The sequence below is a fragment of the Schistocerca gregaria genome, chromosome X, assembly GCF_023897955.1.
Source record: "Schistocerca gregaria isolate iqSchGreg1 chromosome X, iqSchGreg1.2, whole genome shotgun sequence".
Classification (NCBI taxonomy): Eukaryota; Metazoa; Arthropoda; class Insecta; order Orthoptera; family Acrididae; genus Schistocerca; species Schistocerca gregaria.
Genome location: NC_064931.1, coordinates 572,955,129 through 572,969,999, shown reverse-complemented (window position 1 = coordinate 572,969,999; position 14,871 = coordinate 572,955,129). Strand labels below are relative to the sequence as shown.

Below are 14,871 nucleotides of genomic sequence, written 5' to 3'. Positions count from 1 at the left end.
GTGGGTAGCCTAAACCCTACACTACAAGTGTCTGCCCATAAGCATGATGGGTGAACACAGGCACCTTTGCCCCATGGAGCAGCAATGGAACAGCTTATTAGAGGATCTATGTATGGGCAACAAACTTGAGAAAAATATTATAGAAAGAGAAAAGGAAGTAGGTGAATATGAGATGGGAGATAGGATAATGCAAGAAGAATTTAATGGAGGACTGAAAGACCATAGTGGAAACGAGGCCACTGGAGTATATCATGTTCCCTCAAAATTACTGAGATCCTTGAGAGCCATGACAAAATTATTTGACCTGGTATGCAAAATACAGGAAACAAGCAAAACACCCCCAGATTTCATGAACAATGTAATTATACCAGTCCGAAAGAAGGCAGGTGTTAACAGTTGAGAATGCTACTGCACCATTAATTTAATAAATCATGGCTACAAAATATTGACACAAATTATTTATGGAATATTGCAAACTCTGGCAGGAGCTGACCTTGAGGAAGATAAGTTTTGTTTGCAAAGCAATGTTGACCCTACAACTTACCTTAGAAGACAGGCTGAAGAAAGACAAATTACATTTGCAACATTGATACCTTTAGTAAAAGCCTTTAAGAATGTTGACTAGCCTCTAAATCTTGAAAGTAGCAGGGATAAAATATGGATAACAAAGGGTCATTTACAACTTGTACTGAAACCAAACTGCAATTGTAAGAGCCAAAGGGCATAAAAGGGAAGCTGTAGTTCAGCAAAGAGTGAGATGGGGTTATAGATTTTTCCCTGTGTTACTCAATCTGTATATTGAGCAAGCTGAAGGAAACCAATAAGAAATTTTGAAAGGGAATCAAAGTTCATGGAGAAGAAATAAAAACTTAAAGTTCTGTCACTGACATTGTAGTTCTGATAGACACAGCAAATGACTTCGAAGAGCTGAAGAACGGATTGGATAGTGTCCTGAAAAGAGATTTTAAGATGAACATTAACAAAAGTAAACGGAGGCAATGGAATATGGTCTAATTAAATCAGGTAATACAGGGTGATTAAAAAAAAAAAATACCACAACTTTAGGAATTTAAAACTCTGCAACAACAAAAGGCAGAGCTAAGCACTATCTGTCGGCGAATTAAGGGAGCTATCAAGTTTCATTTAGTTGTACATTTGTTCGCTTGAGGCGCTGTTGACTAGGCGTCAGCGTCAGTTGATGCTAAGATGGCAACCGCTCAACAGAAAGCTTTTTGTGTTATTGAGTACGGCAAAAGTGAATCTACGACAGTTGTTCAGCGTGCATTTCGAACGAAGTATGGTGTTAAACCTCCTGATAGGTGGTGTATTAAACGTTGGTATAAATGGTTTCCAGAGAATGGGTGTTTGTGCAAAGGGAAAAGTTCTGGACGGCCAAGAACGAGTGATGAAAATGTAGCACGCATCCAGCAAGCATTTATCCGCAGCCCAGGAAAATCGACTCGCAGAGCTAGCAGAGAGCTGCAAATTCCACAATCAACTATATGGAGAGTCCTACGAAAAAGGTTAGTTGTGAAACCTTATCGTCTGAAATTGGTTCAAGCACTGTCTGCAGCTGATAAGATTAAAAGAATCGATTTCTGTGATTTTATCCTTGCTCAAATGGAAACAGATGAATCTTTGGTTTCAAAGATTGTGTTTAGTGATGAAGCAACTTTCCACACTAACGGGAAAGTCAACCGTCACAATGTCTGTATATGGGGCACTGAGAATCCGCGGGAAACAACTCAGTATGAACGTGACTTGCCTAAGGTGAACGTTTTCTGTGCCATTACAGCCAATAAAGTTTTTGGTCCCTTTTTCTTCGAAGGTGCTACTGTAACTGGACTACAGTATCTGGAGATGTTAGAGAATTGGCTGTTCCCTCAACTCAAACAAGAAGCACAACAATTCATATTTCAGCAGGATGGAGCACCACCACATTGGCACTTATCTGTCCGTAACTACCTGAACGTCAACTACCCGAGGCGATGGATCGGCCGCCAGGCAGCCCGTGACAGAGCACTTCATCACTGGCCTCCAAGAAGCCCTGATCTTATGGGGGTATGTTAAGGATATGGTGTTTCGGCCACCTCTCCCAGCCACCATTGATGATTTGAAATGAGAAATAACAGCAGCTATCCAAACTGTTACGCCTGATATGCTACAGAGTGTGTGGAACGAGTTGGAGTATCGGGTTGATATTGCTCGAGTGTCTGGAGGGGCCATATTGAACATCTCTGAACTTGTTTTTGAGTGAAAAAAACCTTTTTAAATACTCTTTGTAATGATGTATAACAGAAGGTTATATTATGTTTCTTTCATTAAATACACATTTTTAAAGTTGTGGTATTCTTTTAGAATCACCCTGTACATAGGCCGTAAGATTAGGAACTGACACACTGAAAGTAGTATGTGGGTTTAGTGATTTGGGAGCATAATAACTGAAGTAGAGAGGCTATAAAATGTAATTGCACTAAAGGTCTTTCTGAAAAATAGGACTTTGTTAACGTCTAAAAAAAATTAAGGGTTGGGAAATATTTTCTAGAGGTACGTCTGGAGTGTAGCTTTGTATGGAAATGAAACATGGACATCAAGCAGTTCAGACAAGAAGAAAATAAAAGGTTTTGAAATGGGGTGCAGTAGAAGAATGCACATTATTAGATCTGTAGATAAAATGGCAAATGATGAGGTATTGACTCAAACTGAGGAAAAAGGAATTTATGGCACTCTTTGACTAAAAGAAAGGAACAGTCTGTAATAATCACCTTTACATAACCAGCTTTCATGAAAATATGCTTGACCGTGTTCGCGAGAGTAAAAATTTTGCAAGACTATTGGACGGAAAATGTACACACATTAGTGAGGGAGAGATTTACAAGATGTTATCTCTGAGGACAACTTATTCAGCCTATTCTAATTTCTGTTAAATTAGTTCAGTTATCAAAAATTGTGCAGTCATTCAAGTATTTGTTCAAACGAAAAGGGGTACCACGAGACTCGGGATATAAAACAATAAACTTTACCAATACTTTTGGAATAAATTATGATAAAGTCGTCAGTCTAATTGAGCACTAAGTAATGAAAATTGTGAACAGCAATGATAAGGAATAATTTGAATACGTACGGCAACAGAAGGCTACACACCGTTTGCAGAAAAGCCACGAAATAATGAAAAAGAATTTCAGTTGTTACCACACTCGTTATTAAACACAATGAAATTAATTAGAAATAAATAAATCGCGCTATGCTAAATAGTTACGTAACCGCACAGTAGCGTTTACTCACTTTTGCTAGCTTGGAATTGGCAATGAAACTCGAAAGAAAACTTTACTTTAGAGTCATTCAAATAAAAGAACTACCCCCGAATGTCAGCACAACTGTAACGCCGAAATACGAACCAGGCCAACACGCAAAACAGCATTACAGGTTCAAGTAAAATTAGCACAGGTTCAAGTAAAATTAGCAAGTATGAATAATTATTTTCTTTTAATTAAAATCTTTAGTTTTAAGTGCCAGGAAGTAATTTACTTTTGGATAATTGAATCTGCAAGAATAACTTTCTATTTAAACAAGATGCATCTATCTCAACAGTGAAGTTTTGAGGCGCATTAAAAACTTTTACTTTTGTTTTCAAAATTATTAAAAAAATATAGAAACGGTGGCAGTGAAATTAATTTTTTATACATTTCTTTCCGTTCAAACAAACGACACAGTGTCAATAATGGGAATTGACATGGGACTGACTTGGTAACAATGATTTAGGGTAATTATTAGGTTAAAGTTTCTTTTGCCGTAATTATTATTAAAACTAAAAGTTCACCAATATTTCTGTATGTCATTGTAGTTCTAAAAAAAAAACTTGAACTGAGTAGAACAGTCTTACGGTTGTTCGCTGTTGAAGAGATGAAATTGTAGCCGTCGTCGACAATGCTGCAGATTTACTTAGGAGTGACCATTTGCGGAGCAGGATCTTCATGTGAATGGGGCCGCATTTTCATCTGCCCACGCTTGTCAATTGCTATCGTGCTGCTAAGTAAAACTTCTGCTCACACTGACTTCGCACAGAACTCGCTCATTCGATTATTCTGGAGCCGCGGCTGAGTGCTTGTGCATCGCGCGCGTTCCGACGTCACTCCACTCGCATCCAGAGACTCTCCTAGAACAGCGCGTTTTTACTCTTTGATACATACCCGTAACATTTCCCTAACCAGCATTAATCCAGTATAAATTGCAGTTATTTACATTATTATTTACACGTATCAATAAACATTCTTTACACAATTTTAGGTTTACAAGAAAATCGAAATATATAAAGCTGTATTAAGGTGCATTAACAGTTGACGGAACGCACCGTCACGACAAAAGATTAGCCTCTTCAGTTCAACTTCATCAAATGGTGGCAATCACACACGCCGTCAATAGAACGTTATCGACACACGTCAGGGTTTCTTGGGAAGAATGTTTGGACGGGATTTTAATGGTGTCACGGGATATTTCCATGTTGCTGCCGTTAAGTAGCACCTCCATATTTGGTTTGTAGTTCAGTAAAACGGTCCATGTAGATATACCTTAGGCAAACGATCAGCTTCTGCCGTGGTGATATTCGATGCCGTCATCTTGAACTTTTCTCCGTAATTTTTATTTGTGTCTTGCTTAACAGGTAGTTGTTTAGATATTCTGAAATATTTGAATACCTGCCGGCAAAAACGTTGTAACCCTCAAAATACAAATTGTACAGGAAGCGCGAAAAACCATTACCTATGCAACAGGTTTACGAACGGCAGAAATAGCATTCCGAATCACTTGAAATGAGTCCCCATTCCTGATTAATGGGTACAAGTTGTGGCAGTACATGAAAAGTAAGATATTACAGATTTTCGTTCGGCATCCATGCAAAAACGTAACTCTAACGAGAGTAGCACTTTTGTGGGTTACAACGTTTATACCACAGATATTATTTAACCTCTAATACTGTTTATTGGTTATATTTCGATTAGGCGTTAATACAATTTACATTATACAATGTCGGAACTTTTAGGTGTTTGACTGAAGGTGGAAATATTGTTACAAAAGAAGAGTTTGCTGTGATAAACGTTCACATTTTCATTTCACAAGAATATAACGAAACAGAATCGATACTGTACACGCAGTTTAAACGAAACATTATTAATAGTTCCCACTGTGTAACACGATTATTCACGGCACAAAAGACATATTGGTGCAAACGTACGTTTTGCGTCACCGACCATGACACTGTCATTTACTTTATCTTTAGGTTCTCATAAAAGTCAAGGTATTTTTCTGAAGTAAATCTACACATGTCTAGCAGATTAGCTTTATTTTCCGCAGAGACAGGAAATGGCTCAGCATAAAGTCTAGGTAGACCATTCAAGCTAAAACCAACCGGCGGAACTGTTTCAGGCCATACATACATCCACACCTTATTGTCACCAACGTTATGTATTGCCTGATTGTAGGTTGACAGCTGACGTTGATAGAAAACCGCAGAATGGGCAAGGGTAGGACAATATGGCACCTGTTGCCTGTGCATATCACAAAATAGGTTTCATTTGCTTTAGCTTTTTTACTGTATCCTTCTCCAGCACTGAATACACTGCTTCCACATGTAAATGGTTCAGTTTGCTTTCTTCGTCTGTTTGCTTTCTTCGTCTGTTTGCTTTCTTCGTCTGTTTGCTTTCTTCGTCTGTTTGCTTTCTTCGCCTGTTTGCTTTCTTCGCCTGTTTGCTTTCTTCGCCTGTTTGCTTTCTTCGCCTGTTTGCTTTCTTCGCCTGTTTGCTTTCTTCGCCTGTTTGCTTTCTTCGCCTGTTTGCTTTCTTCGCCTGTTTGCTTTCTTCGCCTGTTTGCTTTCTTCGCCTGTTTGCTTTCTTCGCCTGTTTGCTTTCTTCGCCTGTTTGCTTTCTTCGCCTGTTTGCTTTCTTCGCCTGTTTGCTTTCTTCGCCTGTTTGCTTTCTTCGCCTGTTTGCTTTCTTCGCCTGTTTGCTTTCTTCGCCTGTTTGCTTTCTTCGCCTGTTTGCTTTCTTCGCCTGTTTGCTTTCTTCGCCTGTTTGCTTTCTTCGCCTGTTTGCTTTCTTCGCCTGTTTGCTTTCTTCGCCTGTTTGCTTTCTTCGCCTGTTTGCTTTCTTCGCCTGTTTGCTTTCTTCGCCTGTTTGCTTTCTTCGCCTGTTTGCTTTCTTCGCCTGTTTGCTTTCTTCGCCTGTTTGCTTTCTTCGCCTGTTTGCTTTCTTCGCCTGTTTGCTTTCTTCGCCTGTTTGCTTTCTTCGCCTGTTTGCTTTCTTCGCCTGTTTGCTTTCTTCGCCTGTTTCATTTTCACTGTTAAATAACTGCAAGAACAGTCTGTCACAATACCCAAATGAATCCGAACGTGGTACTCCAAAGCGAAAATTATATTGTCTCCTGAAAATATCTCTGTAAGATGTTTCACTGCACTGTATTGTCGGATTATCGTTTTTAAAGGCAAAGTTTAGCAATATTCAATTCGGATCTCAGGCAGAGCTTTTCATTCTTATGTCTTGAGTAGTGGCTTTCTTGTTTTGGTAGCTTCTCAATGTCCTTCAAGCTGTCCTGCAGCTTATTTGGACGATTCACATGCTTACCCTTTCTGTCTTTTAACGGCACACCACATTTCATCTTCCCTTGGAGAATTTGTACACGTCTACCTGTAATCCTATATACCATGCACAACGTTTTTTGACATACCTGAATTTTTTCTGCCCCTCTTCTTAAAAAGTACGTGTCTGCACGAAATGGTCTCCTCAGCCTCCCTATGTTTGATGTCTACTGTTTCAATGCACGACGAAGCCAAATGTCTGGTTTGTGCATTATAGTCTAAAGCGTAGAATTCCTGAAACAGCTCTCTGTTGTTCTCCATTTTTAGTGTTTTACACTGGTATCTACATTTGCAGGTAACAGTCTATAAAGAGAGCACGATGTAATGATAAGTGTAGTTAACCACATTAATGTCAAAGGTAAAGGCTATGACAGTGTATTACAATATAATGTTTGCGAATGACGTCTGGAATCTCCCATTTCACAGAAATATTGTGTGAGATTGGCGTACAACGTTTATGCACCCACCTGTTCGGCAGGGATTTTCCCAGGTTCTGGTTTGCTATTGTTGGCCAAATATGGTTGCCCCGAATTCCGTTTGTGTTTCTTCGCATTCCTCTTCCATTCACTATACTTAATTTTCCGTTTCCGGCCCCTATTTATATCTTTGCACAAACTCTGACTTAACGTCATACAACGTTCCTGCTCCATGTTTATAAAATTACAATGTTTCTGCATCCGAGCGCCTCGCGACGAATAGGAAACAAACGAAAAAGGGCGCGTAATGTACATGTTTGCCAACATAACATTATACACACCTTACTCTTGGCACATACGTGACAAACCAGTTTCTTAGAAAAGTGAGGGTTACAACGCTTTTGCGGCAGGTATTCATTTATAGAATGACGAGTCCTCCTCTCAGCTCTTTTTAAAGAGTGTGGAACCACAGTCTTATGTGGTGGGTCTCTCCTTCACAGTCTCGATTTTTGAAATAGCGCCTCTGGTGTGTATTTTATGTACCTGCTGTAACGCAGTGTCACGACGTTGAAGTGCCGTGCAGTGCGAATACTCGGGAATTGCTGTGACCGTGGATGCTCAAAAACGTGACGGTGACGTTCCTACAAGTGTGAATTCGCCTTTAACGTCTTACACGTTGATAGGACATACCCTGAGGTATCAAGGAATTTTAAATTAGGTAACGGGGTGAAGTGAGGAGGGTAAAATTGGGCGACACCAACGCTAAGGTAAGGAGTTTCAAATAGGTGTAGGTTCCAGTGTGTATAGGATAGATTAGCATGAAGGGGTGCGTCAAACCTGTCTTTGGACTGAATACTACTACTACTACTACTACTACTACTACTACTACTACTACTTTAAAATTGCTTTATAACTGACGTCTGTCACTTGGCGCTGCTACATTGGCTACCTTTCAGTTAAAGGCGACTCGTAAACGCGACGGATCAGTTCACAAGTGCAGAAATGCTGTTCATGTAAGACAGAGGGCTGTTGGATGCTGGTGCTGTCAGGTATGGCGGGAACGCGACATGTTCTGTCCGTAAATGATTTGAAATGACTAGTGATTGAAATGTGGCAGATGAAGCGTTTTGTAGCCTTGAATTTACACTCGTGCCCGAACCTAACCAGAGCCTTGTGATGTGCAATGTATCCGAGAAAACGGCGGTCAGCAACCTGCGACAGAAGTATTAATTACGCTCGCTTTGCTGACGGCTATTAAAGTTGTCCTGTGCGTGCAAACTCGAGACACACAAAATTCAGTTTCAGCGCTAAAAACGAACAGTAACATCTCGCTTTTGCTACGTGAGTTGACGCGGTACCGACCGATGATCAGTCCTGGTTGGAACTCACTCACCGTTTGTAGGCGACGCAGGCAGATTCCAAACGAAAAAAAGAAGAAAAATAAGAGCAAGTGAAAGTCATTACGATGATGAAAATGATACGACAAAAGATTAAAAATAAAAAAATATATTAGAACCAATCAATTGAAAATAATAGTAATATTGATAAAGATTTTTAAAATGTAAAACAATATATTATTTCCCGATGGCATTCGAACCCAGAACCTGCTGCGTCTCCAACACCAACTTTACTGCAGCGCTGCAGAAGACCATGTATATTACGTCGTCATATTTTTTTCATCTATAGAACCAGTTGCAACGATGATTTTTGTGCCTGGTTTCACGCCATGTCGTATGAAGTTCGCCTACAGTAAGCCGATCTCTGTGATGATGGTAATTGAATATGCGAAGCCCAATCGAGTCTTGTGGGGAAGAATCCGGTTGTGTTTGGCTAGTAGAGAGTACGAAATGTGCGTCATTTAGTTGCCATCGTTCTGTGTGTATTAATCATGTGTGAGGAACGCGAAATAAAAGCCTGGACCCAGGATCCAGACACACAAGAATAAACGGCAGACAAGCAATTGGAAAAGAATTAACAGTTTGTTGTGGCAACGGCGAACAGCTCGGGCATGACGCCGAGCGCTCCGATTGGAGGAAGACACTCCCAACATCTGACTTGTCAAGTCAGACTATACTACTCCTTTGTATGGAATGCATATTGGCAGGAAACGAGTGAGCATTATTTATTATTATTATTATCATAATCAATTTTATGGCCTGCACTGGACCACTCCAGTCAGTTATACAAAGATTCACACAAGTTTTTGTATTAAGTTATACAGTGTTTATTATAATTTCTTATCTAAAGGGTATTTTGTTCTTCTGTTTGCCCAATATTTCTTTATTCTTTTAGATATTTTCTACCTTTCTTCATCTGAGATCAATCTTCCTGTAGCCCTTGTATTGATCTCTGTAGTCTGGTTTGTGTGTCTTGCAGTTTTTTTTTTTAGTGTCATCTAATGTTGTTTGGAGTTCTCTTTATCGTTCTTAGTTTTTATGATCTATTTAATACTGCTTTTTCTATTCTAGTTTTTCTGTTATTCAATGAGAGGGCTTTACCATGTTTAAGAATAGCTTCAGTTATGAGGTTTGAAGTGTTTCACATTTTTTTGAGAGAAATCAGTTTCAAGTGGTTCTTATTTGGTAAACACATTTCACTAATGAGTACTATCTACTATCAAGCATCTGTTAAATGTCGCTCTTCCTGGCATGTGTCTTAAGGCTACAGTCACCATATGTAACGGGCAGTGCCAACAGTACTCTTAAAGATTCCTTAAGCTGATAGTGTTAGCAATAAGATGATAACATTAGACATTGATTAATGCTACCCTTTGTACATTGCTCAGAAATCCAGGATGACACACTGGAAACTGACATTTATATAAAGCAAACGCTCGTCAGTATTAGACAAAAATGTAATCATTTGAATACAAACTCAACTGACTGCTACTTAAGAAAACTACGTTTAAGACGTGTGTTTCCAGAATGAATATCTTAGTCTGCAGGGGAGTGGGTGCTGTTTTGGAACTACCTGACAAATTGAAACTGTGTGCCAGACTGAGATCCGATTCGAGATCCTTGTCTTTTGTGGACAGTATCTTCCTGAATTTTTCTCATGAAAAGGTTTGGGGTTCAGGTCCTGGTCTGGCACACAGTGTTAATCTTTTTGGGGGATTCATGAGGCATGTGTGCTGTTTGTTATAAACAATTATAGTAAAATATTGAGAAAGAGTACTGAGATGTTATATGAAATAGAGTGCATTTAGGCTAAAAAACTATCAAAATTTAGTGTATTATGATCTTTAATAATACAGTTCAAGAATTTATGGATGGAAATTTGGAAACCATGTTTCTCACACCTTATTCTTCAATATAGTTGGGAATAATGGGTGATGGTGGGATCAAGTTAATTCTGCTGCAAAGGCACAACACTTTGTCATTTCTGAATCAGTTAGTGTGTTTTCCTACTTGCAGCTGCACAGACAGAAGTGTTGTATAAAAACTTGAAACAAGTTATGGAAGGAAATAAATCAAAATTAGCGGAGTATGATGGGTATACATCATGTCCTCTTGTTACTGGCCAAAGAAAATGTATCCTGGCAGAATTTGATTATGATCGCAATCCATTGGAGACCTTTCCAGTTGACCAAGGAAAAGAAAGGATGTTGTTCTATTGGATGAAAGCACATGTGTTGCCTCCTGTTTATTGGAGCATGATGCTGAGGTAAGTGTATTTTTCAGTTGGTGAGAAACTGATTTGTATCTTAAAAACAACCTCCCCCTCCCCCCCCCCCCCCCCCCCCCTCTCTCTCTCTCTCTCTCTCTCTCTCTCTCTCTCTCTCTCTCTCTCTCTCTCTCTCTCTCTCTCTCTCTCTCTCTCTCTCTCTCTCTCTCTCTGTGTGTGTGTGTGTGTGTGTGTGTGTGTGTGTGTGTGTGTGTGTGTGTGTGTGTGTGTGTGTGTTTTGTCATCTGCAGAAAGTATTGCTCCCACTTTTCTCATCATGGTGACAGAAGAAAAAATTCTGTAACTTTGAACTGAAACTTTTAGTAAAGCTTGCATATGAGTCAGGTGCTTTGCCTTTTCTTTGTGAATATATTTTACTAACTGCCCAGCAGCAGATTTTCTATTTGTTGCTGCACAAATACAGGTCAAAACAGGTGTCATATGAAATTGGGGGAGCATTTCTGTGCTTATTCCATGAGGTTTTAGGATTGCAACCACATGACATCAACATCTTATACTCAATACACCAGGAAAACTCCAGGAATAATGATACCTATGGTATTTATGTGCCACTGTTACTCAAATTTTTACTCATAATTCCTGTGACATGTTATGGAAGCAATTATCTTCATATAAAGAAGATGAATAAAACTGTTACTTTATCCCCCGCCCCGTCCAACACCATCTCTTCTGAAGTATATGGTAACTGTTCTTACAACAAATCCTTCGATAATGCAATACTCCTATTCTCAATCTCCACAAACTTATGTCCCACACACATCTTGACACCTGTCCACATTGACCCATTAATCTATAATCACACTTTCCTCTCTCCACCGTGCAGTTTCCCTCTTCCTCTGCCACCCTTCTCCCCCCCCCCCCCCCCCTCCATTTTATCATATATCACAAGCAATTCCCTTGCCAGCATCACAAAATGCTCATCAGTGCCACATTACTATCCGCTTTCCTTGCTGCTTCTCTCCATCATCATTTTCTTCACCTCTTATCTTTCCACCCAACACCACTCCTCAATGCTGGGACAGTGGTAGGGACTATAACTGCTAGATCAATTATACTTCTATGAACATGTGGGGCTGTAGCCGTCCTGGAGCTGCTGTATATTGTTATTTAAACATATTTAATATTGGTGCAAATGGAAAATACTTAACAGTAAGATCAGCATTTAATGTCTCGGCTGTGACACAGTCATCAGAAAATGAGCACAAGCTCAGATAGAGTTAGGAAAGGAAAACAAATAAGCCATGTCAATAAAAAAAAAAGCTTAACTTACCTTTCACATATGAATTGTTTGTGGGAATCCATAGATACAGACAGAGACTGAGTAATTTACTGTGTGTTAAAGAAATGATAGGCACATGGGATTTGTGTTTGGAAGGGCATGAGACAGGAGAAATTTGATTCAGGATTCAAAGAGGCAACAGAATTTTTGAACAGTGCAGATACTATTTGAGAAGTATTGTGTGTCAGTCACTGCACTGCACTGCATCAAGTAGTAACAAATTCAAACAAAAATTACAATATTTTACTCAAAGTGTGTGTTTGACTTTTTTGTAGAATCTCTCTATACTGTATGTATTCGTTTTAAAATGTGGTTAGGCTACTGTTCATTTTAAAAGCAGCATCATAAATTAGACTTACATTCAGTAATTTTATTTTTCATTGTGGTATCAAATAAGAGCTAATTACTGTTTCAATGTGCTTTGGTTATTGCTATTATTACTACAGATTCATTTTTATACCTATGTCAGTCTATGCGATTGTATATTGTGGTGAAAAAGCATAGCAATGAAGCTGAGCCCTGAAATGAATACTGTGTCTTTTCTTTACATTCATTTGAATGTAAAACATAAAGATATTAATTGTGCTTGAATGTGAGCAGAATCAAAGTATGAGGACTTAGGAAAATAGGCAAGAATCTGCTCATTTGACCCCCCTGTCAAAACGTAACTGGAGATTAAACATTGATTATGATGCTGTGTCAAGGGAGTAACAGTTACACCTCTAATGCTATTCCACCAGTTATAAAATTTTGTGGTGACATCAGGGGAAAAGAAAATATGGGTGATATGGTATGCTACAGTACGGCTGGATGCAATACTTGTGTTTAAGTTGCCTTATAGAGGGAGTACACAGCATTGCACTACAGCTTTAGTTACGGATTGTTTTTGAAGATGAGATGAGATGATCTGATGCATCTGGATTGAATATTGCTGAGAAGCAAACTTCGATGGCTGTATGTGCCCTGAATATCACCAGCCACATCAATAATATAAAAGAAGTTATTTCTATTGTAATATTTTTTTTCTTTGTAATTAAGAAGGGAGGTGTAGTAAATGTTAGATTTATGAGAAAATTGCATGGAACAAGTTCCATGTTTGACAATGACAATCATTTACAACAAAAATAATTTCAAGGAAGTAGCAGGAGATAATATTGTTGCTAACAAACAAGCACAGAAAATCATTGTCATACGTAGCACAAGGCAGTAATATCATCCTGGTATAGTCGTTCGTAGTTTAGTCACAGTTCAAATATTGGGCTAAAAATCAAATTAAGTAAAAGGTGTTATGTTTTATGCCAAACTTGAAAACATTAATAGGTATTTATTGAGTTGGTGTATAAGTTTGTAGCATTTTTCCACAAGTTAAATAAACAAAACAGATACATATAACAGAGACTTGCTTCATTTCTAATATGTGATCCTTCAATATTTACAACAGTCTGCCAATGGTGGAGTAGCTTCTCGATTCCGTAACTGTTGAAATCGTGAGGATTTTGAGATGAACTCATCTAGTCATGTTCGGAGCGCTTTTTTGTACAGAAAGGACGTTCCTTGAAGGTTGTTCAATAGTGTGGAAAAAGGGAAAATCTGAGGGCACAAGAGCAGGTGAACAAGGTGGATGTTCAATGACTTCTCACCCCAACTCCTGTACAGTGTTTTTTATCAGTCTAATAGAATGTGGGTGGGCATTATTGTAGAGTAGCAGTCTTCTTGATAGTTTTTCTTGGATTGCATCTGCAAGGCTTCAGCTGTGAGGTTTACATTTTGGGGAAAGCAATTTGTAGTACATCATACCATCACTGTTCCTCCTGAAGCATAATATTACCTTTCGTGGATGCACGCAGGTCTTTGCACAGAGTGTTGCTGCTTTCTTTGCGCTCAACCATTCCTTTCTTTTCCTTATGTTAGCATAGACACCATTTCTAGTCACCAGTAATGATACAGGATAGGAATGGTCAGTGTTGTTCACAAGCCAGTTGAGATGCACATCCACTGATTTTTGTAATTTTGGCTCGGAGCATGTGGTATCCACACATCCGATTTTTGAACCTTCTCCAGTGCATGCAAATGTCACACAATGGTGTAATCATCACAGTTTATCACATTTGTCAGTTCTCGAGTACACTGATGTGGATCATTGTGGATTAATGTGTTTAAACGATCTCCATCAAATCCCAAAGGTCTCCCTGAGTGTGGAGTCACCAATTTCAAAACAATCTTTCTTAAAATGAGAAAACCATTTTCTTGCTATGCTGTGTCCAACAGCACAATACCTGTACATGGTGCAAATTTTTATGGCTGCCTCAGCTTCTGTCACCTCTCGTTGAACTTGAACAGAAGAGGTCATAAATATTCAGATTACTCCACTTGGCACACCATTTTCTAGTGCCCACAGCTCGACTAACTAGCTCCAATGACAATATGTAACTCAATAGCAATAGTGAACTAGAAATAAAAAATGACAGAAAAATAAACCCATAGTAAACGAAATATCAGCATAAAAAGAACTACAAATGTATGCACAAACCTAATAGTTGGTTCTGCAAGAATCACCCAGAACTTAAGTTAGCCTTTACCCCCCCCCCCCCCCTTTTTAAAAAAAAAAAAGTTAAATGAAAAACTTTCTTTGCAGCAGGTACAGCAGTGTTTGAACCATTTTTTTTTTGGTGGAGTTACCACCAGAATTGATACACTTGTCGTACTGTAGAAGTCGGCTGCCTGGGAATGGACCCAGTTTGTGACAGTCATCTTCAGCTGTTCATTATTTTGAAAATGATGACTGGAGGACAGGGATGTCTTGAGGTGCAAGAGAATATGGATGCTGCTGGGAGCTAGTTCAGGACTGGATTGAGACTGATCAG

The 14,871-nt window shown here is 39.0% G+C and overlaps 1 protein-coding gene across 1 annotated transcript in view; it reads left to right on the top strand.

The window, feature by feature from the left end:
* Positions 1-14,871, top strand: part of LOC126297531 (sulfide:quinone oxidoreductase, mitochondrial) — a 74,123-nt gene that overhangs the window by 58,471 nt on the left and 781 nt on the right. Inside the window, exon 7 of the mRNA XM_049988439.1 lies at positions 10,458-10,707. Coding sequence (XP_049844396.1) covers positions 10,458-10,707 — 250 coding nt within the window. The remainder of the gene's footprint in view (positions 1-10,457; positions 10,708-14,871) is intronic.